Source organism: Lutra lutra, chromosome 16, assembly GCF_902655055.1.
Source record: "Lutra lutra chromosome 16, mLutLut1.2, whole genome shotgun sequence".
Taxonomy (NCBI): Eukaryota; Metazoa; Chordata; class Mammalia; order Carnivora; family Mustelidae; genus Lutra; species Lutra lutra.
This window is the reverse complement of record NC_062293.1, coordinates 355,652-378,698: the sequence shown is the minus strand read 5'-3', so window position 1 is coordinate 378,698 and position 23,047 is coordinate 355,652. Positions and strand designations below refer to the sequence as shown.

Sequence of the window (23,047 nt, the reverse complement as noted above, 5' to 3'; positions counted from 1 at the left end):
AGCTTGCTTCTCCCTCTGCCCCTCCCCCTGCTTGTGTTCCCTCTCAGTCAAATAAATAAATAAAATCCTAAAAAAGTTGTGGGCGCCTGCATGGCTCAGTGGGTTAAGCCACTACCTTCGACTCAGGTCATGACCTCAGGGTCCTGGGATCGAGCCCCACATCGGGCTCTCTGCTTATCGAGGAGTCTGCTTCCTCCTCTCTCTCTCTCTCTCTGCCTGCCTCTCTGCCTGCTTGTGGTCTCTGTCTGTCAAATAAATAAAATCTTAAAAAAAAAAAAAAGTCAAAATTGTATAAGCTGCAGACCCAGAAGCCCGGAACCTACCCCAAGCTGCTGGTGGGTTGCTGTGTTCCATGAGAGCCCCTCTCAGCACATGTCATCCCAGTACAGAGACTGCATTGTTCCCTGGGGGTCTGGGCTGACTTGGGGGCAGAGGGGTGAGGTTCTGACTGAGGGCCGCACTTCCAAAGGCAGCTGTGGGATGGGGTCCCGGCAGCGGCCTGCCTCCTGTCCTTGCCAGGGCAGCCTGCTGGCCTCTGGAATATCAGGGAGATTTGACTAGACACAGGATGAACTTCGGATTCAGCTCCTTGACCCCTTGGCAGCAAGACATTCGAGCCCTTCAGGGCAGCCATGAGCACCCCAAGGGCTGCCAGAGGCAGGGGTGAGGCGTGTCTCTGGGGCCATTGTACTTCTTACTGAAATGGGAATGTTGTATCCAAACACATCATGGTCTGCCCCTGCCAGAGTACCACCGTTTCCACAGAAGGAAGTCCTCAGATAACCGAACTTGACCTTCCCACCTCAAAGCTGCTGCTTTCTTAATAGTTTTTTTTAAAGATTTTATTTATTTACTTGACAGAGATCACAAGCAGGCAGAGAGGCAGGCGGGGGGGGTGGGGAAGCAGGCTCCCCGCGGAGCAGAGAGCCCGATGCAGGGCTTGAACCCAGGACCCTGAGATCATGACCTGAGCCAAAGGCAGAGGCTTTAACCCACTAAGCCACCCAGGCGCCCCCCCACCCCACCCCAAAGCTTCTGAGTGTCCTTTTGATGAGAATGGCCCTGAAACTTTGATGTCTCTGCCTGAAACAGGACGTCAGTTCTGTGCCCTCGATGTGGTCTTTGGCTGCGTGTTCTGTGTCTAGGGGCCTCCGCCGGTGGTGCCCTCCCAGTTTTTGCCCTGTATGGGATCATGAGTTCCGTTTATCATTACCACAGTAATGGTAGGGCACAGGACCAGCACAGGAGGCTCTTAGGTTAGCCACTCGAGCTTTGGATCCTTCTTTCATAAAGGGGGCTGATAATGACACCCATACGCTGTCCCAGTGCCTGCCTGTGGGTGCTGCTCCTGGCTCCCCACTTGCGGGGGACACTTCCTCGTCCTTCCAGTGGAATGTGCTTCCAAGGCCATCTTGCATCCGATAGCCTGTCCACTGCGTGGGTTTCCTCTTGAGCAGAAGAATTGCTCGCACTGGAATATGTGCAGAAACAGCACAGAGATGAAGGCCTCTGAGTTCTGAAGAGGTGGCAGAATTCCCCTCCCTTTTTCAGAGCAATCATCTGCCTGAGGGCCATGGCCCCAGCACAATTCCTGGTGGAGGCCAGAGCGATGGACTAGAAGGGACACCTGGGCAGTGTCTCTGCTGGCTCAGGCTGTAGCCAGGGCCTTAGGACTCCAACCCCCCCACCACCCTGCTGCCTTCTTGGGGTCCTTTTTCTGAGCAGCTTTGCAAAAGCCCTACCCGGCCGTGGGCTGTTTTCCTTCTTGGTATCACTGGACTCTGTGTCACGGTAAGGGTTCTGAATAGGCAGGGGAGTCCAGTATATGTGTATGACCCCATCATTATCTCAGTCCCCCTGCCTCAGAAAGGGGACTCAGTTCATGGGGTCGCTTGGATGTCCCTGATCACATCTCCCAACTGAACTTCTAACCAGCTGGTGACCAAAACTCACATGTACCTTTGAGAGGAGAGTGGGGCCAATTTGCAAAGTTACAGTGCTCTCTTTGGCATGTGTCTTTACATGGAGGATGTGGCTGCTCAGATAGGAGCTGGGAGGTCTGGGAAGGGACCCCAAGTGCCTGGGCGTCAGCACCAGTAAGATGCTGTGCTCCTGTCTGGCTGCCACCTGCCACATTCAGACCCTGCTTGGGCAAAACCATGCCCAAGGCTCAGTGAAGACCAGCATCTCCCCCATGGTGACTGCAGGCTCATGGGTGCCTAACTCTGGCAGCTTTGGGACCCACTTTAGAGCCAATATTTGTAATTCTGAAAAAGAACAGAGAAGACAGGGAGGAAACCATAAAGAGCTGAAGACAACCTCAGAAGGTAGAAGGACCAAGTTTCTATCCTGAAACAGCTCACCTGAACTGCCTTGGGGATGGCAGAGACACCCCAGCCACCTTTTGGGGAAATTGTCAGATCCTGGGGACACAGGGAGGACCCTAAAAGCCTCCAGAGAGAGAACAGTTTCCACACAAAGAGGAAGAATCAAAGTGGCCTCAAACTTCTCAATACCAAATGAGCCGGAAAGTAATGGAGCAGGACCTTCTTGTTTATGAAGGAACAGGACCTCATTTCCAACCTGGAATTCTATACCCAGCCAAAATGTCAATCGAGAATAAAGACATTTGCAGAAGTGCAAGAGCTCACCTCTCTCCATTAGGAACCCTTCCTCAAGATGCAATAAGAAGGTGGGCTTCACCAGGCTGGGAGAAAAAGTGTAGAAGGAGGAAGACATGCAGAGGTAGATGCCTTTTCCACAGATGGACACATAATCTCTCCCATCCCACCTGCGGTTCTGCAATGAACTTGTGCATGTGTGTGCATGCACATGGGCATGTATATATTTTTAAAGATTTTATTTATTTATTTACTTGACAGAGAGAGAGAGAGAGAGAGAGAGCGAGAGCACAAGCAGGGGGAGTGGCAGGCAGAGGGAGAGGGGGGAGCAGGCTCCCCGCTGAGCAGGGAGCAAGGCAGGGAGCCCCAATCTCAAGACTCTGGGACCCTTACCTGAGCTGCAGGCAGAGGCTTCACCAACAGTCCCCCAGGCGCCTGGGGCATGTGTGTTTTGAGGCTCCTTTTGAGGGCAGCAGGTCTCTTACCAGGGGTTCCGTACTTGGTAGGGTGGGCCACTTGGTATCAGAGCCCCCGGAGCACCCTCGACCTGTGATGGCCGCCAAGTGCCCGGATGAACAAGCCCAGCACCGGCGACGGGTTCACTGGACAGAGTCTGGGCCAGGGGATGTGGTCAGGACCCCCAGCCATGTCCCGACAGTGCGAGACCTAGCTGGGCCTGTGACCCGTGTCCCAGGGACAGCAGACCCTACCCTGAACTGTGTCCTGCGTCCCGCTGGGGCTGGGCCGACGTCCAGCAATGGTTCGTGCAGCCTCTGGTGGGAGGTGCTGGCAGGGCGCCCCGTGGGTGGGCCCCACGGAGGGTTGTCGGGCGCCCGGAGCGGACACAGGCGGGGGGCGCCGCCCCCACTCCAGGCTCCACGGAAAGGCCCCGCCGGCCCTCGGCCTCCGGCCGGCTCGGTTCCCCCACGGCGCGAGGGGGCGGGGAGCACGGGGACCGGACGCCGCGGAGGACCGCGCGGAGCCCGCAGGCCGCGCAGCTCCGGCGCCGCCCCCGCGGACAGCGGCCTCTGCAGCGGCGGCTCCGCCCCGGCCCGCGTCTGCGCCCTCCGGCCCCTCCCCGCGCCCTGCCCGCAGCCGCGATGGAGCAGCTGCTGCGCGCCGAGCTGCGCACCGCGAGCCTGCGGGCCTTCGGGAGCCCCGGCGCCGGCTGCATCAGCGAGGGGCGCGCCTATGACACGGACGCGGGCCCGGTGTTCGTCAAGGTCAACCGCCGGACGCAGGTGCGGCCACGACACCCCCGCGGCCTGAGCCGGAGGCTGGAGAGGGGAGGGCGGGCGCGGGGCGCGGGGGGCGGGGGGCGGTCCTGCCGGGAGCCGGCACCTGCGGGGCCGCGGGGCTCCAGCATTTTCCAAGGACGCGGGGCTTCGTCAGCGGGTTCATAACCCGCGTTCGCTGTCATGTCTCTGCCCACCGAGCGTGGGGGACGCGAGGCTTGGCGTCCTGGAGTCCCGGGCTGCGTCTGCTTCTCCCCGGGCCGGCTCTCGGCTCCCCCTTCCACAGCGCGTGGGTCCGTCTCACCAGGCGGGAGAGGCACCTGGAGGCCAGGCTCGGTGAGGGAGCGCGAGGGCCCGACCCAGTCCCCCCCGAGTCCCGGCCTGTGCTCGTGTTTGGAGCTGGGTAATGCCTGCTTAGCGTTTGCTGTTAAATACACTTTCCGAACGGAGGAGGTTAGCCTGGGCAAGCGCACCCCGGGTGCTGAGGGTGACTCCGCAAGGTCCCCCGTGACCCGTGAGCCAGGGCCTGAGCAGGAGTTGGGGGTGCTGGCTACGGGCTGAAGGACTTGCAGAGAGGCTCCGCCCTATCCCCCTGCAGCACTGCCCACCTGTGGATGAGGGGTTGGGCCTGGTCCAGGGAACCGTCAGGGAACTTCCTTTCAGAACCGAGAGCTCTCCAAATAAGCCCCCCTCCTGGGAAGCACTTCGGGTTCAGGGTCCAGGCAGGCTGTAGAACCCTCCTCACTGAGTGCTCCCCCAGGCCGGGATCCACCATCTGCCCCTGAAAGCCTGGGTGCTGGCACACAGTAGGTGAGCAGATGGCAGGGGAGGGACTCAGGACACAGGCGGTCTGGAGCCCAGGTGTTCTCTGCTCCTGTATGTTTGGGGGTTCGCTTGCCCTGGGAGCGCCGCTGGGATCGCTGGGGACTGTGGGATGTTCCCTGACACCAGCCACCCCTTCCTTCAGAATCCCAGGTGTGGGCTGGCGGTGTGGAGGACGCCTCACCTCAGTTTACCCTTGAGTACTCTGAAGTAAAGGGTGGGATTCTCTGCCCGTGTGGACATAGTACTTTGGCCTCATGAGAAATAATTCTTTAGCCAGAAGTGTTTACATTAATAAGCACACTTCTAACCAACTAATAGTGAATATAGGGTATATGGGGTGAGAGTTCGCCTGCTCTAAAATCGGGGTATTTGTGGGAAATGTTTCAGAAATGGGACAGCTCCTGCGTCCCAGCAGAGGCTGTTCCCTCTTCTCCCTTGGTGGGGTGTGAGGCTCCTTCCCACCCCCCAGGCCCTGCTGCCTGCTTATCTCTGGGGACAGGCCCTGGACCCGAGCCAGGCCCTGCTGACCTTCCTGCCCTGCCTTCCCTTGCCCCCAGTGTGTGTCCCAGTCACTCAGAGATGTGGCCTCAGGCCCCCCTGTGGTGCTCCTGCCCTGCTGGGATTGCCTGAGGCTGTGAGGTGGGCAGGTAACCTGGAAGGGGACCAGGTCCAGCTCCAGACCCTCCACTAACCCACACTCTGAGGCACCCCACTGTACTCCCTGGCACACCCGGCCCTCCCACAGCCCCCCATGGCACCACCCAGAACCTCCACAGCACCCCAGCATACCCCCAGGACTCCCACAGCCCCCTGAGGTACCTCACCACCTTCATTGCACCCCATGGTACCTGTGGCCCCAGCAGTATCCTGCAGGACCCCACTGTACCCCCAAGCACACTCGACACTTCCATGGGCTCCCCGCACCCCACCGTATACCCAGCACCTCCAGCACCTCTTCTGCCCTGGGCTTCCCTCCTCTCAGAGGAAGCACTCAGGGCGGGGGCATCAGCGTCCTGCCCACCCCAGGCCCCAGGCACAGCCTCATCCTGCAGCCCCTTCCTATAGGAAAAGGGGCCACTTTGCACCCCACTCTCTGAGGAGCTGATGTCTTGCTCTCCAGCTAGTTTTCCGTAGCTGAAGGTCCCGGGTGCTTGGGATCCTGCGAGGCGGCTCCTGTCCAGGGCGGCAGAGGCCCCTGCTGGACTCACGGTGCCTCTTTGGGACGCAGGCCCGGCAGATGTTCGAGGGTGAGATGGCAAGCCTGGAAGCCCTCCAGAGCACAGGCCTGGTGCGGGTGCCTCGGCCCATCAAGGTGATTGACCTGCCTGGAGGTGGGGCTGCCTTTGTGATGGAGCATCTGAAGATGAGGGGCTTGAGCAGGTGCGGGAGTCTGGGGGGAGGGAGGAGGGGCAGAGGGAGGGGGGCGGAGAGGAGTGTTTCAGGCCCCACTGGCTCGGAATTCCCTGCGTGAAGCCATGGCCTCGCCTCTTAACTCAGTCAGGCGGCCAGACTGGGGGAGCAGCTGGCGGACCTGCACCTTCACAACCAGAAGCTTGGGGAGAAGTCGAAGGAGGAGGAGAGCACAGTGGGTACGTTCGTGCGCTTCTGTGCGCCCTTGCCCCCATCCTGGTGTGCCCGCGGGGGGCCGCGCTCTGAGTTTTCCGGGGCTGAGCAGCACCCGTCGCCTGCGGTGCCGCTGTGCAGGGGAGAAGGCTGGGGGCGCCCGCAGTTGGGTCGTCGGACTAGCTCTGGATGCGCTCCTGGCCAGCACTTTGGGCCGGGGTGCGGGCAGGGGTCGGTCGGGGACTGCGGCCGCCCGGGTGTCTGCTGCGCTCTGGCACCGAAGGGAAGGACAGCGGTTCTTTCTGCCCACAGGCCGCAGGGCTGAGGGAGCCGAGCCCCGGCACGTGACCAAGTTTGGCTTCCACAGGGTGACCTGCTGCGGCTTCATCCCGCAGGTGAGTGCCGGTGTCCTCTGCGCACCTGCACTTCCAGGAGGAAGTGTGAGCCCGGATACCTGGGATGGGAGGGCAGAGGTGGAAGTTAGCCGGGCTGGGCTCTGAGGAGGGGGCGAGCTGTGGGGGGAGGAGGAAGCATCCAAGCAGAGACCTCACCGCAGGAGGTGGTGTGCTGAATGTCGGGACTGAAGTAGGCAGGGGTGAGGCAGCGCTCCAGTCAGGGATCAGGTCCTGGTTCCCCACTCGGGGACGCTGTAGTTCTCGTGACACAAACTCCGTTATTTCAAAGTGTATGGGGACGTCTGGGCAGCTCAGTAGGTTAACCATCTGACTCTTTTTTTTTTTTTTTAAAGATTTTATTTATTTATTTGACAGAGAGAGATCACAAGCAGGCAGAGAGTCAGGCAGAGAGAGAGAGGGAAGCAGGCTCCCTGCTGAGCAGAGAGCCTGATGCGGGACTCGATCCCACGACCCCGAGATCATGACCCGAGCCGAAGGCAGTGGCTTAACCCACTGAGCCACCCAGGCGCCCACCATCTGACTCTTGATCTCAGCTCAGGTCTTGATCTCAGGGTCACGAGTTCATGTCCTGTATTGGGTTCCACACTGGGCATGCAGCCTACTTGAAAAAAAAAAACAAACAAAAAACCCAGAGAAACGCGTACAATTCTGTGGTTTTTAGTATATCCCCGAGTTGTGCAGCCATCGCCACTGTCTGATTACTGCACATCTTCCTCACCCCCAGGAGAAAGCATTTACCAGTTAGCAGTCACTCCCCAGTCCCCTGCCTCCGGCCCTGGTAACAGGTCACCTCTTCCCGTCTCTATGGATTTGCCCATTCTAGGCATTTCGTGTACAAGGAAGCCTGTACTAGTTAGCCTTTGGTCCCTCCCTGTCTCCTGTGTGGGCAGAGGGCAAGTCTCCAAGGCGGGTGGTCCTTGGGGTGACATCCTTATGAGGCCTGAGCCAGACTTAGGGCTCTCAGCCACTGCACAGCTCTTGCATCTGGGGTCCCCTGGCGCACGGGCGGCCTCGCATCCGGGTTCCCTCAGGCTCTGTCCACACAGTGCTTTTCCAGATTTGTTAGGGCTCCATAAGCCTCTGCTGAAGCCAGCTCCCCCAGGTTACACGTCTGCCTGGAGCTGGGGCCAGAGTGGCTGGATGGGATTTGTGTCCTGCTTCAGATGTTAAGACCTGTGGGGTCCCCAAAGCCCCACTTGATCTTGCACAGTGACTTTTCAAGAACCAAGGAATGAAATCACACACAAAATCCCAATCTGTGAAGTTGGTGAAAATGGGGCTGGTCCATTAGGGACCCAAATTGCCCTCATGTGCCCCTTTAGACTCCAGAACCAATGAACCTATTTAGCTCAGCTTCAGCTGGCCAGAAAGGGGTGAGGGACCTGGGTGGACACTTAGTCCACCTTAAGCTAGGACAGATGGTCCTGCATGGAGTGCCTGGACTAGCCCAGAAGTTCCAGGAGGGTCCTGCTCCTTGGGAGGGATGCATGGGCCTTCGGGGCCTGCAGCCATTGGTGGGGCAACCCTGCACGGTGGCAGCGGGCTTCTCAGACAGCTGTGTGCTCAGCCCCCTTGGGACCACTGGCATTTCGTGCACGCCACTCCCTGGGCACATCTCTAAGTGCTTTATCCAACACCAGTCCCCCAGTTGCCGTAGCAACCTTAGGAGGTGGGTGTTGTCATTTGACTCTTTTTATAGATGAGAAAACAGAAGCACCGAGAAGCTAAGCGGGACAGGGAAGCCATGCAGCTAGCGAGTGGGGGGGCAGGATTTGACCCACAGCCTGGCTTCAGAGTGTGGGCCCAACCCCCTCACTGCCTTGCCCCTCTGTCAAGGTGAAGGCTGGCTCCCACCAGCGGTGCCCTCAGGTGGCCCTGCCTTTGGCAGCTCAGGCCAAAGTCCTGCCCTTTCTGGGTGAGGGGATCACAGTCCCTCTGTCCAGGAGGAGGGACCAGGCTGGCCAATGCTGGTGTCCAGCTCCTGATACTCAGTTTGTGTCTTTTATACCCTGGCCATCCAGAAGGGAGATGGAGCCTTGGACAGGGAGAGGGGGCCTGTGCAGACAGATGGGGAGGGAGGAGCTGCCATCCCATATGCCTCAGGCTGTTTGGGGAAAGGACCTCCCTGCCTGCTTTCAATTTTTTTTTCAAAGATTTTATTTATTTGACAGAGAGAGAGAGAGAGATCACAAGCAGACAGAGAGGCAGGCAGAGAGAGAGAGGGGGAAGCAGGTGCCCCGCCGAGCAGAGAGCCTGATGTGGGACTCGATCCCAGGACCCTGGGATCATGACCCGAGCTGAAGGCAGAGGCTTAACCCACTGAGCCACCCAGGCACCCCTGACTTTCCTTATTTTTATGTTCTTCTCATCTCTGAAATCTACTGTCTGACACTAGTACGGCCGTTCCAGTTCTCTTTTGACCAGTGCTAGCATGGCGTATCTTTTCTATCCCTTTAACCTATTTCTGACATTATATGTAAAGGGCATGTCTCGTACACAGCTTGGAATTAGTCTTTTAACTGGGGTACTTAGACCCCTTGCGTGTAATTCGCTTATTGATATGGTTAGGGCGAATCTGTCTTGGTCTTTGTTTTCTAGGTGTCCTATCTGTTCTTTGTTTCCCTTTTTCCTGTTTCTCTGCACTCTTTTGGAGTGAGTAGTTTTAATGTCTCCATCCTATCTCCTCTGTCGACAAGCTGTAGTGTTTGCTGTGTCTGTTCGTGGTTGTGCCTGGGTGTGGGCAGTCGCCTTGCAGAGCTGCAGCCCAGCCCCATCTCATCGTCCAGGTGAACGAGTGGCAGGAGGACTGGCCCACCTTCTTTGCTCGGCACCGTCTCCAGGCGCAGTTGGACCTCATCGAAAAGGACTATGCTGACCGAGAGGCACGAGAACTCTGGTCACAGCTACAGGTGGGTGCAGATGTTACTCTTGGGGACAGAGGCTGTCCTTTTCTGAGCCCATCGCATTTGTGTGGGGTCCTCTGGTAGAGTGGAGCCCGGGAGCAGAGCTGGTCAAGTGTGGACACATCAGTGCCTGACTATTGGCCTGATGGGGAACCTGGGAAGGGGATGGTACCCGAGGACATACTTGGCCCCTGAGTGCAAGTCTCATGGGCTCGGTCACCAAGCACTTAGCCTCAGGCTTTGCTCATGTGACACGCAGGAGCTTGGCTCATAAACAGTGGCGTTTACTATTGCTTTCTTACCTACTCTTACCCTGTTCTTTCTCAAAGCAGGAATGTCTCACCTCTTAAGAGATGTGGGCAGCAGATGCCCTGGAGTGACTAGTTTGAGAATGTAACTCTCTGAATGTGAAGAACAGAATTTTCATGCCAATCCAGGGTGAACATGCAGCGGGACATTTTATTTGACTTACTAATGAAGTAGCCCGTATTACTAGGAGGAGTCGACCCGGGTGTGCTGAGAAGTGAAGGGGCAGTAGAGAAAGGTTGCTGAGGTGTCTGAAAACCCCTCCACTCAGGTTATTCGGCTGGTGACCTGTTGGGCCACATCCCCTGAGGTCTCTATTGAGTGGACATCATTAGGGCTGTGGAGCGCCCAGACCTAAATTTGTAAGAGTAAGATAAGGCGTTCTGCTGGACTCAGGGATCCTCATTCCTGGGCTTCCCAGACCAGGCTGTGGTTGGACCCTGAAGAAACATGAGGTCATCTTTGCCTTATTTCCAAGTATTGGATGAGGCAGCCGTGGCTCATAGTCCCGTGGTAACTCTGTGTGCAATCATTATTTTTCTTAGGTGAAGATCCCAGATCTGTTTCATGGTCTAGAGATCGTCCCTGCCCTTCTTCATGGAGATCTCTGGTCTGGAAATGTGGCTGAGGATGACTCGGGGCCCATTGTTTATGACCCAGCTTCCTTCTATGGACATTCTGAGTTTGAACTGGCAATTGCTTTGATGTTTGGGGGGTTTCCCAGGTCCTTCTTCACGGCCTACCACCGGAAGATCCCCAAGGCTCCGGGGTTCGACAAGCGGCTGCTGCTGTACCAGCTCTTTAACTACCTAAACCACTGGAACCACTTTGGGCAGGGGTACAGGAGCCCGTCCCTGGGCACCATGCGGAAGCTTCTGCAGTAGTCCCCAACCTGTACCCCTGTCGCCTTGCTTTGCAGATGAGGGAGGGTGGCAGCACCAGAGATGGCTTCGGGGACTAATAAAGTCAGGGGTTCAGGGACCACGGTGTGAGTTGTCTGTGCCTCTACCCTCCTTGCAGTTGGGCTAATGGACAGGGGCCCCAGGGCACCTGACAGGTTCCCAACAGGCTCATTACGTACGGTGATCTGGGGGAATTCGGATATTTTCATGGTAACTATTGCAGAAATCACACAGCTCTGGGATTTGTGTAGGAGGAAGTTGGGGTCACGCATCCCTGTGGACTCGGGGTCAGACAGAATTGGGGACCAGGAGATGGGTCTCACCTCTGGAGCCACCTCTCTGGGGCTGAATGGATCTGTGAGTCCGCCCTTGCAGAGCAGAGGTCCTCAATATCCGGGCTGCGGCTACCAACCGTGTGCTCAGCACCCCGTTCTTCACCTGGTGTGTTGGTGGCTGGATGACAAGAGGGTGAGGGTGGGGGGAGAATCTCGGGTAGTGGGGTGTGCCCACTGGGGTGTCAGGGGTGTCCACTGCGCTCAGGTGGCCGGTTTGGCCGGTTGGTTGGGGATATCAGGGCTGACATCCTTGAAGGGGGGCTGGAGCAGGTGGCATTGGGGCGGGGTCTATGGGGCTCTGGCCGTCCACACTGCGTCCCTGAAGACGTGGCCACGCCTTTACTACTTCTTGCAAAATTTCCAGTTTCGCGGGGTAGAGGTGCCCAACTCTCTCTTTTCTGAGGGTGTGACTATCCAGCGGGCCTCCCGTCAGGAGGCTGGTCCCACCGGGACGGGTGAGCCTGTTGACTTCTAGAAAGAACGAACACCCCAGACGCATCCTTCCAGACATTGGGCCTTTCAAACCAGAAACTGCCATTGTCTCAGAACCCATGTTGTGAAGGTGCCACCGGTGCAGCAGCTCCTGCGTGTGGGGGGGTAGGGGGGCAGAGGTGTAGGGGTGGGGTAGGGGGCGGGGTGTGGGGGGCGGTGCTCAGGGCCTGGGTCTCTCTCCTGGCGAAGCAGCTCGCGTGTGCGGGGAGGCGGGGGTAGACCGGCGGGGGTGTGGGTCTCCTGCGACTCTGGCTGCGACTCCGCTCCCAGCGCGGGCCACTTCCCCCCTCAGCCCACCGACCCGGGGCTCAGACCCGTCCCCCACAACAGGCTCAGACCCCTCCCCAACTAAGACCCACTCACAGGCCCCCGCCCAGAGCTCAGACCCCACCCCCAGGCTCAGACACTGCCCCAACCCCCGCAACAGACTCCGTCCCTCCCCCTCTCCCGCCCTCAGGCTCTGTCCCCGCCCACCTCACCCACGAGCTCAGACCCCCGCCCCGTCCTTCACGGGCTCAGTTCCACACCCGTCCTGGGCTCCGTCCATGAGCTCAGAGCCTCACCCCGCCGGCTGGTGAGCCCCGCCCCCAGCCCGCGCCGCCGTCTTCGCATTATCTTCTCCTTTTACCCGGGCCCCGCCCTTCGGGGGCTCGGCCCCGCCTCTGTGCTCGCTCTTTTGGCGGCCGGCGCGCTCCGTAGCGGGTCCGAGGCGCGAGGTCGGAGGTCGTGGGGCGGGGCCAGCGTCGGTAGCCGTCGTCCCTCAGCCGGCAACCGCCCGCGTTTCCCATCCCGTGCTTGCGCGTAGCCGGGCTTCGAGCCCACGGGAGCAGTCCGGGACGCCAAGGATGGCCCTGGGCGAGGAGCCGGCCGCGGGCGCGCCGGAGGACGGGGCGGAGGAGGAGGCGCTGGCCCACGGCGGCGCCCTGGAGGCGTTCGGCGAGAGCGCGGAGACCCGCGCGCTGCTCGGCCGCCTGCGGGCGGTGCTCGGCGACCGGGCGGCCCAGGAGGGCGCCCTGGAGCGGTTCCGAGGTGCGCGCGGGGCCCCGGCCCGGTTGCCGTGTGTGCGCGCTGTCTGGCTGCAGCTCGCACCTGGCGCGCACCTGTGGGAGCCGTGCGCTCGCGGGGGCGGCGGGGCGGCGGGGCGGCGGGGCGGCGGGCGCTCCCTCTCCGCCTGCCGTTGGAGGAGGAGTGTGGAGGGCTGGGCGTGAGGGCCCCGGTGTGGACCTCTGCGGGGCGGCCCGGAGTCCTCGGAGTGCCCGCGGAGACGGCTGTGCGGACCGGGCGGCGGCGAGAGGAGGAGCCGCCGCGCACCCGCGTGCCGCAGACAAAGGCGCGGGAGGGCGGGGGAGCAGATGGCCCTGCGGTCCGGGGACGGCCCCCTTCGGCCTGCGCCCCGCGGAGTCCGGCGGGGAGCGCGCAGGACAGGTTCCTGGTGTCCAGCCCCGGAGAGCCAGCGGCGGGCGGCGCCCTGGGCACTCGTCTCTGATGACGGATGAGACGGCGACTCCCGGGATCCCAGGGTGGGAGCGGAAGCGTGTTGTGACTCGGTAAAGCCGTCTTCGCGGGCCCTTCTGCTGAGGAAATTTCCGCCGAGTTTTGACTTCCCGGGTTTGCGGGGCCGACCCTCTGACTTCAGGGACGGGCACGGTGGCGGCTGGCTGGACGCGGCGCGGGCTTTGCAGACACACCGCAGGGGTGATCCGCACTCGCCCCTTGGGCCCGGAGCTTCGTTGCCCTTCGGAGTCTGTTCCCTTGGTTGTGGACGGGGGGTGGCAAGCCTGTGTTCTGTGCACAGAACTGTTGTGGGGTGAGGGGCGTCTCCGGGGAGAGCCCGGCTTCCTGTTCCCGGGAAGCTGGCAGGTGTGGCTGTGTGTGGCCCGGGACACCTGCCGCAGGCGGCGTGGCCCCCGGATCTGAACGGAGCCCCGCCGGCTGCTGGAAGGGGTGGAAACCAGGCTGCCTGGGATGGAGGAGCGTGTGCTCCGGGGGGCTGGGCCCGCGGAGGGCACGGTGCTTAGTGTGCCCTGCGAGGGAGGAGGAAGGGGGTGGGAGGATTGACAGGCGGTGGGAGAGGAAGGTGTGCCGAGCAAGTGGAGGGCTGGGGGCCAGCAGCGGCGGCGGTGGGGGCTGCCCAGGTGACCCGTGCTCTGAAGAGCAGCACCATAGCAGTTCGCTGGGGGCGGGGGGATTGAGGGTTCCTGGGGCTTGTGTGCCTGCGGGCGGGGCGATGTCAGTTCCCTTGTCTTTCTTTTCAGTAATCATGGACACATACCAGGAGCAGCCTCATCTCTTGGACCCACACCTTGGTAAGAACAGAGGCTGATGATGGATCAGGAGGATCACAAAGGCCTTGGTGTGTGGTGCTGGGTGTGTGTGTGTGTGTGTGCGCGCGCGTGCCAGCAGAGGGCGTCAGGATGAAGTGGCCTGACCTTGCTGGCGAGCAGGACTAATTAATGCTAGCGGACTGGGGTGTTCGCAGTGTCGCTCTGGGCTGTGGGCAGATGTCTTGGAGCGTCTTTCTTCCTTGCTGTTACTTAAGAGCCTCTTTTTTGCTCATCGTGTGTATTTTTTTTTTTAAAGAATTTATTTATTTGACAGGCAGAGATCACAACTAGGCAGAGAGACAGGCAGAGAGAGAGGAGGAAGCAGGCTCCTTGCTGAGCAGAGAGCCCGATGTGGGGCTCGATCCCCGACCCTGAGATCATGACCTGAGCGGAAGGCAGCGGCTCAACCCACTGAGCCACCCAGGCACCCACATCGTGTGTATTTTAATCTGTTTTTAAGGCACATTTTGTTAAAATCGAGTGCTTTATGGGGTCACCATTTACTCCTCCCAGCACCTGAGGATGCTGTGTAAATGCGTGATCTGTGGTCGGCTCTGTTCTGTAGATGGAGACCTTGAGGCTCAGGTTTCCTTAACTTAGTTTAGGGGAGTGGCTTTTTTTTGTTTCTTTAGTTTCTCGTTGTTTATTTTTGAGCCATTTCATACTGATAACTGATATTTTTTTTCTTTTTTCTGTCTGCAAAAGTAACACTCCAGGCAGCGAACTTAGGAAGGAGGAAGGTAGCAATAGTAACTTAAATTGAAAGGCAGCACAGGGTGGGGGTTGGGTGCAGGAGCCCCAGGCCAGGCTGCCTGGATTTGCATCCCAGCGCCACCACTCAGCTGCTCTGGCCCTGGTTTCCTCATCGGAAAAATGGGGATTATTAGCACTGCCTGCCCCACAGGGCCCTTGAAACTCCAGGCATGTTACCATGTCTAGGGGTTAGGTTTTAGCATCCATGTATGTATGTGCCTTTTAAAAAGTGGGCGGTGCGGCGTGTGCTCTTTTTTCCTTCCTCAGGTAGCCAGGTTTTGTAGAAGGTAAGGTTTCTGAATTCTCACCTGTCTCAGGCAGAGTAAATACTTTTTCATACTTGGTTGATAGCTTGTCTGGTTGAAGATGGAAGGCATGGTTCCCTTATTCCCTGTTACCAAGTCCAAGTTTCTTTTTCAGGAGACCTCTTTGCTACTGGAAGTTTCTAGAAGCTGATGTCCTATAAGAGTGTGACTTGCTCTGGGCTTTTCCTCTTATGCTGGGCATTAACTTTACAATTTTAGCCTGAAGACTTGCATCCTTCGGCACAGGGGACTTCTGGTGTGTTATTGGTCATTTCTCTGCTTCTGCTTTCTCTGTCCCTGTGAGTTGGATGTTAAGTTTCCAGGAGTGGTCCTTTGTTTTGCTTGTGGAAGATGTTCTTGCATTTATTTTGCCCCTTGTTTTTACTATGAAAGTGCTCTTGTCCTTGGTTTGGTATTTTTCAAAGTTGTCTTCTGGGTGGATGTTCCTACCTGGGAGCACATGGCTGGCTGCTGGCGCCCTGTTGGGGAGGGCCCCACTGTGGCCTCCTAGTCTGGAATGCCTACTCCTTGTTGAGTCGGGCGCTGACTGCGTGGCCTTTGTCAGCTGTGTCCTGGCTTCCTCTCACACCTACTCTCTCCAGAGCACCTCTGCAGTAGAGCTTTGTGTGGTGATGGAATGTTCTAGATCTGTGCTGTCTGGTAAGGTCACCACTAGCCACATGGGATTGCTGAGCACTTGAATATGGCTAATAAGAGTGAAGAGCTGAATTTAAAACTTTATTTGGCTTAAATAAAAAAAATTCCAGGTGTGGCTAATGGCTATGGTGTTCACCACTCTCGAGAGCTAAACCTCTGGTCTTTTGCCTAGAAGGGGCTGTGGCCTGGAGACCCCAGAGCTCTCCTTCTGTTTTCAGCCCTCCCTGTGTCCTGCCCTGGGCTGTTCCTGGCCCCGCGGCTCTGACTTCTTGCTGGGCGGCTCCAGTTACCATGGCTTTCCCTGCCGCTGTCCAGTTTCCAAGTCACAGCTGATACCTCTGGGCTGTCGTTTCCGCTTCTTTGTGGATTTGTGGATTTGTATCCTTCGTTTCTGTTTGACGCATCTTGTGGGGTGGAGAGGGTTCCTGAGGTAAGCACGGAGTAGTCTGCTTTTCTGGTCTCTGTTCTCGCGGGTGGCTGTGCCGTCTTTCTGAACCTCTTGGTCCAGCTCTGGGTGTTGTCTGCTCTTCCCATCAGCTTTTCTGTGTAACTTGATCTTTTCATGTTATGGTTCTGTCCATATTTAAGACCAAATGGATGTAGATGAGGGCTCCGCCGCTTCTGTTTTCCAAGTCGGAGTGTTTCCAGCTAAACCTCTCCTGAGAGGATTCTGTCAGGCAGTGTGGCGAGTGGATGGGCAGATCTCCTCTGGGAGCAGGTGAGTTGGTTGAATTTCCACCACGTTGAGGATGTTCCAGATGGCAGAAGGGGGTGCTCACGTCCCCCCGGGGAACGCTTCCCTTACCCTAAGTGGTCCGTTCAGAGTTTTGCTCTGGGATGGAAGCTGCTTGTGCTCTGTGGTGAAGTGTAGCTTCCATGCCATAGAGCTCACCCTTTCATGTGTTAACTTCATTGGTTTTTAGCGTGTCAGAGCTGTGCGGCCATTAGCACGAATTCCTGAGCATTTCCTCCCCCCAGGAGCCCGTACCCATCAGCAGTCGCCCCCACTTTGCCTCCAGCTCTTGCCAGCCACCCATCTGCTTTCTGTCTCTGGATCTGTGTCCTCTGAGCATTTCCCACAACGGAGTCAGACAGTATGTGGACTTCTGTGACTGGCTTCTTCACTGGGGTGTAAATGTGTAAAGTTTGTTATGCAATGAAATACTTCACTAGCTTTTCAGTTTCTTTTGGGTTTTCAAAGCAGTAAATACATAGTTTGTAAATAATGCTAGCTTGGTCTCTTTATCTGTGGTTATCCATTTTAGTTATTTAAAAAATGTTCAGGGACGCCTGGGTGGTTCAGTCGGTTAAGTGTCCAACGCTTGATCTCAGCTCGGGTCTTGATATCAGGGTTGTAGTTCAGGTCCCGTGTTGGGCTCCACACTGGGAACGGAGCCTACTTAAAAGGTTCAAAGTTATCTTTGTTGAAGGGCACCTGAGTGGTGCAGTTAAGGACCAACTCTTAGTTTCCACTCAGGTACTGATCTCAGGGTTGTGAGGTCAAGCCCGGTGTTGGGCTCCGTGCTCAGAAGGGGTCCACTTGAGACTCTCTCTCCCTCTCCCTCTGCCCCACCTGCTTGGACTCTTTTCTTGCACGCTGTCTAAAAATAAACAAGTAAATCTTTAAAAAAAAAAAAAAACAGGAGAGGCAGAGGGAGAGAGAATCTCAAGCAGCCTTCATGCTGATCTTGGAGCTGGACGTACGGCTTGATCTAACGACCTAGAGATCACGACCCAAGCAGAACTCGAGAGCTGGAGGCTTAAATGACTGAGCCACCCAGGTGCCCCAAGTCTAATATTCATGTATTTACCATTTCCACCTTTATTCTTTGCTGTAGATTGTAGTTTCTATCTGGTCTCATTTATTTTTTGCTTGAAGAATTTTTCAAGTGCAGTTTACTGGTGATGAATTCTTTCGGCTTTTGATATTTTGTTTCATTTCCATTTTTGAGAAATTTTGCTGATTATAGAAGTCTAGGGTGACAGTTTTTTCTTTTAGCCATTTAAAAGGTATGGTCCTACTGCCTTGGGCTTGTATTGGTTTTGACAAGAAGTCTGTCTTTATTCTTCCCTTTATTCTTTCATGTAATGTGGGCCTTTTTCTCTGGCATTTGGTATTTTTATTGCTGGTTTTCAGCAGTTTAATAATGACATGCATTTTCTTCCCATTTATCCTGCTTGGACTTTGCTGAACCTTTTGGATTAATAGGTTTATAGTTTTCATCACATTTAGAATAATTTTAGCTACCATTTCTATACATATTTCTCTGCCCTTGCTTCTGTCCTGTGCCCTTGAGTCACCCACGTGATGATCACTTGACACCGCTGCGCACAGCGCTGAGGCTGCCTCGTGTTTCAGTTCCCTCCCCCTGTAGTGTGGAAGTTTAGTTACTGTGTCTTCAAGTTCTCTGATCTTCCTTCTGCAGTATCTAATCTGCTGTTAAATTCATTAAGTAACTTTTTCCTTTCAGGTCTTTTTTCCAGCTCTTGAAGTTGTTTGTGTTAGTATCTTCGTTTCTTGCCTCACATTGTTCATGTTTTCTTTTCCATCTTTGAGCATGTTTTAGTATTTATAGTATTTATGATACTTGCTCTAAAGTTTATATCTTCTTTGGGGAATTTCTTTTGACTGATTTTTCCCCGTTAGGAGTCACAGTAACTTTAGACAGCCGCATGTCCTGTAATTTTTGAGTGGATCATGGGCATTGTGATTATTATGATGGTGGTGGTTTTAAATTTTTTGTCTTAAAGAGTGCTCAAATTTGTTAGGCAGTTTAGTTGATTGTAAATCATTTGTATGCTTTTGATCCTATTAAAGTCTTATTAGGGCAGGTCTTGCTTTTTCTCTATTTCTCTCTAATTTACCCTTACTACTTTAGGGAAAGACTTCTCTGGAGTGTCTAGTGGTTGCTCTGGGTACTCCACAGGGACTCTACTCTGGCTTGATGGAATTTGAATGTTAGCCCCATGTCAGCTGGAAGCTCTTTGCCTCAGTGCTTTTTGGCAGTTGTTCTTCCCTGGCCTTGTGGACTCCCATGCTTGTGAATATTCAGCCAAAGATTGGAGGGGACTCTGTAGACTTCTGGAGCTCATTCTCTCCGTACCTTCCTCTTCATTACTCTGCCCTGAAGATTTCAGCTGACTTAGCCTTCTTGAACCTCGGTCTCTGCTGTCTTTGAGTCCCCCTCCCTGTATTGAGTTCTAAAAATTACCTCCCAGCAGATAGCCTGGGCGGCTGTGGATCCCAGTTGTTGTTTTTTTCCCTCACTTGGTTTGTTACCTTGCACTGCCTGTTGTTCTAGTGTCTGAAAATATATTTGTCATATATTTGTCTAGTTTTCTACTTTTTGGTGGTAGAGCAATTCCATATAAGTCATTCCTTTATAACTAGAAGTGGAAATCTTTTTTTACTGCATTATTGCATTCGTTAGAATGTGCTTATCACTAAATCATAGTAATTGTAGGAAGTATCTTCTGTGAAGCATGGTATTAGATATTAGTTTGAGATAGAATAATTTTTTTAAAAGATGTTATTTATTTGTTTATTTGCCAGAGAGAGAGAGAGCACGAGTGAGTGAGCACAAGCAGTGGAGGGGGGGCTGTAGGTAGAAGGAGAAGCGGGCTCCGCACTGAGCAAGGAACCTGATGCAGGACTTGATCCCAAAACTTTGGGATCATGACCTGAGCCAAAGGCAGAAACTTGACCAACTGAGCCACCCAGCCTTCCCAAGATAGAAAATTTTTAAAAATAAGGATATTTCTCCTGCATTTTATTTTATTTAATTTTACTTCATTTTAGGGGGAGAGAGAGAATGCGTGTGTGTGTGTGTGTGTGTGTGTGTGTGTGTGTGTGTGTAGTAGGGGGAGGGGCAGTGGGAGAGGGGGAGAGAGAATCTTAAGCAGACTTCCTGCTCCAGTGTGGAGCCCAACGTGGGGCTGGATCTCAAAACCATGACTTGAACTGAAATCAGGAGTTGGACGCTTACCTGACTGAGCCACCCAAGTGCCCCTCTCCTGCATTTTAAAAATGAGGATGAATGTTGTGTTAATTTTGTTCTTTTAGAAACTGTTATGATTCAAATGTTTTTCTTCTTTTGTTCTATTGTTACTTGAATAATATTGAATCACTTTTAAATTTATAAGTAAAGTCTTTTTGGGGCATTTTGTTTTAATATCATATTAACGTTTAATTTTGTAGTAAATTTTTTACATATGTTTTTCCCTAGAATGGATGATGAACTTGTTGTTGGATTTAGTGCAAGATAAGACATCTCCAGCTGACCTTGTACATCTGGCTTTTAAATTTCTTTACATCATCACCAAGGTAACATTTACATAGCACTTCATAGTTGACAGAACACTTTCTTATATACTCGGTCCAGAAATTACTTTCTAGATGATATTTTTCAGGAAAGATGGTTCTCACACATAAGTTGTAGGTTTCATTCTTTCTCTTTTACCATATGTTGGGGATCAGATGTTAGTGATAGTGATCTGTGGGTCCTTTGGCTGAAACCACGCCTGAGACATTTAGCATCTTGCATTTTAATAGATCAGGTAGGACCTAGCTAGAAAGGAAGGGGAGCAAAAGGGAGGAGGGAGAGGGAGAAAGATGGATGACTGATTCAGAAGAGTTTCTTATAAGGAAAAAGTGGATAAGCTTGGTGAAAATGGAAGTGCTTTTCAAACTTTAATGTGCAGATGAATTTCCTGGGGATCTTGTTAACAAGGCAGATTCTGAGTAAGCAGATCTGGGGTGGGGCCTGATTTTTGTATTCTTAGAGACTCCCAGGTGACATCCCTGTGCTGGCCTTAGACTTAACCAGCTGCAGTTTGGATCACAGGAGTGACTCAGCGCCATCTCCGGCGCCGGCGGGGGGAGGTGTTGTGGGGCTGCGCAATATAGTAGCGGCCTGCTTTGTGGTGAAGTGAGGTCCTTGGCTAGTGAGAGACCCCACGGGTGGGCTGCCCGTGTGTATACTTCCCTGTGGCTCAGTTGGTTGAGTGCAGGGTCTCTCCTGAAGGTGTGGTACCGCTGTGTTTATGGAAGCTGTAGTGAATTTGGGGACCTTTGAGGTTTTTGAGGACTTATTTCCTCCTGAGTGTCAGAGGGCGATTGTATAAATAAGGTAGAAGGAAAACCTTTTTGTTTTGTAACATATCTGTATTTTTGATGATGCACATATGATATGTGTGAAGTTAGGAGAGAACATACTTATGAAATGATGTAAGGAGCAAGGATAGCTTATGTATTCTTAAGTTCTGTCACTGTGATACGGCATATTTCTCTTCTGATCTTTGGGTGGAATGGGTGGTGATCTTTGTTGATAGGGGAAAAAGATAATTTTGCTACTTTCTTTGTTTTCTAATTATGTAATAATTCAGTGTCTTTTAATTTGGTAGGTTCGAGGATATAAAACATTTCTTCGTTTATTTCCTCATGAAGTAGCCGACGTACAGCCTGTTTTAGATATGTTTACAAATCAGAATCCTAGAGATCATGAAGTGAGTGTCTTTTTTTCTCCTCCTTTTCTTTCCCAACCTTGTCCCTCCTTCTTTCTCTTACCTTGTTTGTTCTACTCCTGATTGGTGGCTTTATCATCCTGTTTCCTTTAATTTTATCTTGTGCTGTTTTGTATCCCTTTCTCTTTTATTCTTTTGACTTTTTCTGTTATTATGTTACTTTAAGTTTTTTCCCTTTAAAATATGCTCTTTATAAAGAAAAAAATATGCCTACATTTGGTGTGGTGATAATAACCTTCCAGATTTCTAAAAATTGAAATACAGCTATTTTTGGGGTCTCCAGGACCATCCCCAGTTTTGATTTTTCTCTAGGACCACTGTAGGACTCTGCATGTAGTTGTTTTTATGGCTGGGACTCATTAGTAGCAAAATCAGCAAAGGGAAAAGGCATAGGGGGTGAAGTTTGGAGGAAACCAGTAACAAGCTTCCAGAGTCTTCTCCCAGTCAGGACACACAGGGCACTTGTAAGTCTCCCTAGCTGAGTTGTGATGACGCATATGAAGTGTTGTCCACTGGGGGAGGTCATAGAGACCAGTGCACAGGATTTTTCTTGGGGGATGGTCACATGGGTACTCTGCCAAGTATGGACTGATTCCAGACTCCCTAAAGGAAAGCCGGTTTTGACATAAGAGACGTGGTTTGTACAAATAGTCCAGACACAGGGAGTCCCCCTTCTCAGTGTATGTGGGAAGCCTCCTGAATTCCACGTTCCCGGATGCCCGCGGATGGCCAGCCTTGTCATCAGGCTCTCTCAGGAGTCAGGTTGCTCCGGGAGCCGTCTTTTGCACAGTGTGTGTCCAGAGGGACGTAGGTCATGGCTGCCCCACCAGTGAGTCGTCTTTGTGGATATGTGCACTTGCAGGTGGAGATGTGGGGAATCATTTCCGTGGCTCTCCTCTGCTTCTCTTGTCCCCGATGGGTGATTCTGGGGCCAAATGGGAGTCTTGTTTTGTTGACTACCTAAAGTAAGGGCATTCCTCTTTGACTGGACATTGAGAATATTTTTCTTTATTCTTAAGTCTTGTGTTTTCCATCTTTTTATCTGTTTCTCACTTTCTCAAAATACTGATTGTATACTGATGGGTGCCAGCGAAGAGAACTGGCTGTACTGATATGTTATGTTTTTTCTTTTTTCATTTTGCTGTTTCTTTCACGTGATAAGGCTGCTAGCTGTCTGTATGACAGAGGGTGTGTGTGGGTTACAGTGGATACACGGGAAGGGCTCACGATGGTCTGCACTCCAGGCTCTGAGGTGGATAGCCTCTGAAGGGCCTGTGGTGGGCATTGAGTGGGCAGGGAGGGCTGTGAGGGGGCAGATTACCTCTGTCCTTTACACTAGAGTCATTTTACTTTGATTTAACTTCTTAGACTTGGGAGACCCGCTACATGCTTTTACTGTGGCTCTCCGTGACCTGCCTGATCCCTTTCGATTTTTCACGCCTTGACGGGAACCTCCTGACTCAACCTGGACAAATGCGAATGTCCATAACGGACCGTATTCTCCAGATAGCAAAGGTAAATGTGACCATGCAAATCATTAGCTGTTAATTAGCAATTTTTTTCATTCTCATGCTGTCTTATATTAGCATTTAATTAGGTAAGCTTTTGACATTTGTGTTTCTTCAACTGCTGTTACTGCTTTTTTAGTGAGGTAAAATTCCATTTCATGACCTATTTTGAAAATGTGATAATTTGGGCACCTGGGTGGCTCAGTGGGTTAAGCCTCTGCCTTCGGCTCAGGTCATGATCTCAGGTCCTGGGATGGAGACCCACCTCAGGCTCTCTGCTCAACAGGGAGCCTGCTTCCACCTCTCCCTCTGCCTGCCGCTCTGCCTACTTGTGATCTCTCTCTCTCTCTTAAATTACATAAATCAAATCTTTAAAAAA

The 23,047-nt window shown here is 53.9% G+C and overlaps 2 protein-coding genes across 4 annotated transcripts in view; both read left to right on the top strand.

Moving 5' to 3' along the window:
* Nucleotides 1-3,499: 3,499 nt before the first annotated feature.
* Nucleotides 3,500-10,851, top strand: FN3K (fructosamine 3 kinase). 2 transcript variants are annotated; one of them, XM_047708845.1, is made up of 6 exons: nucleotides 3,500-3,862; nucleotides 5,910-5,993; nucleotides 6,183-6,270; nucleotides 6,557-6,639; nucleotides 9,447-9,569; nucleotides 10,415-10,851. In XM_047708845.1, exons 1-6 carry the CDS (start codon nucleotides 3,722-3,724, stop codon nucleotides 10,751-10,753), a joined length of 858 nt encoding a protein of 285 aa, XP_047564801.1. In that variant the 5' UTR covers nucleotides 3,500-3,721; the 3' UTR covers nucleotides 10,754-10,851. The 2 variants fall into 2 exon arrangements, with proteins under 2 accessions (XP_047564801.1, XP_047564799.1); XM_047708843.1 differs by having other exon boundaries at nucleotides 3,509-3,862; nucleotides 5,910-6,061; nucleotides 6,179-6,270.
* A 1,476-nt stretch (nucleotides 10,852-12,327) lies between these two features.
* Nucleotides 12,328-23,047, top strand: part of TBCD (tubulin folding cofactor D) — a 155,390-nt gene continuing 144,670 nt past the window's right edge. For both annotated transcript variants that reach the window (XM_047709329.1, XM_047709328.1), the window contains exons 1-5: nucleotides 12,328-12,627; nucleotides 13,854-13,904; nucleotides 19,864-19,961; nucleotides 21,041-21,142; nucleotides 22,529-22,675. In XM_047709329.1, coding sequence (XP_047565285.1) covers nucleotides 12,444-12,627; nucleotides 13,854-13,904; nucleotides 19,864-19,961; nucleotides 21,041-21,142; nucleotides 22,529-22,675 — 582 coding nt within the window. In that variant the 5' untranslated portion in view covers nucleotides 12,328-12,443. The remainder of the gene's footprint in view (nucleotides 12,628-13,853; nucleotides 13,905-19,863; nucleotides 19,962-21,040; nucleotides 21,143-22,528; nucleotides 22,676-23,047) is intronic.

Coding starts and splice junctions, on each gene's coding strand:
- FN3K (XM_047708843.1), top strand. CDS start 3,722: ATGGAGCAGCTGCTGCGCGCCGAGCTGCGCACCGCGAGCCTGCGGGCC. Junction 6,062..6,178: donor AAGATGAGGGGCTTGAGCAG/GTGCGGGAGTCT, acceptor CTCTTAACTCAG/TCAGGCGGCCAGACTGGGGG. Junction 6,640..9,446: donor GCTGCGGCTTCATCCCGCAG/GTGAGTGCCGGT, acceptor CTCATCGTCCAG/GTGAACGAGTGGCAGGAGGA.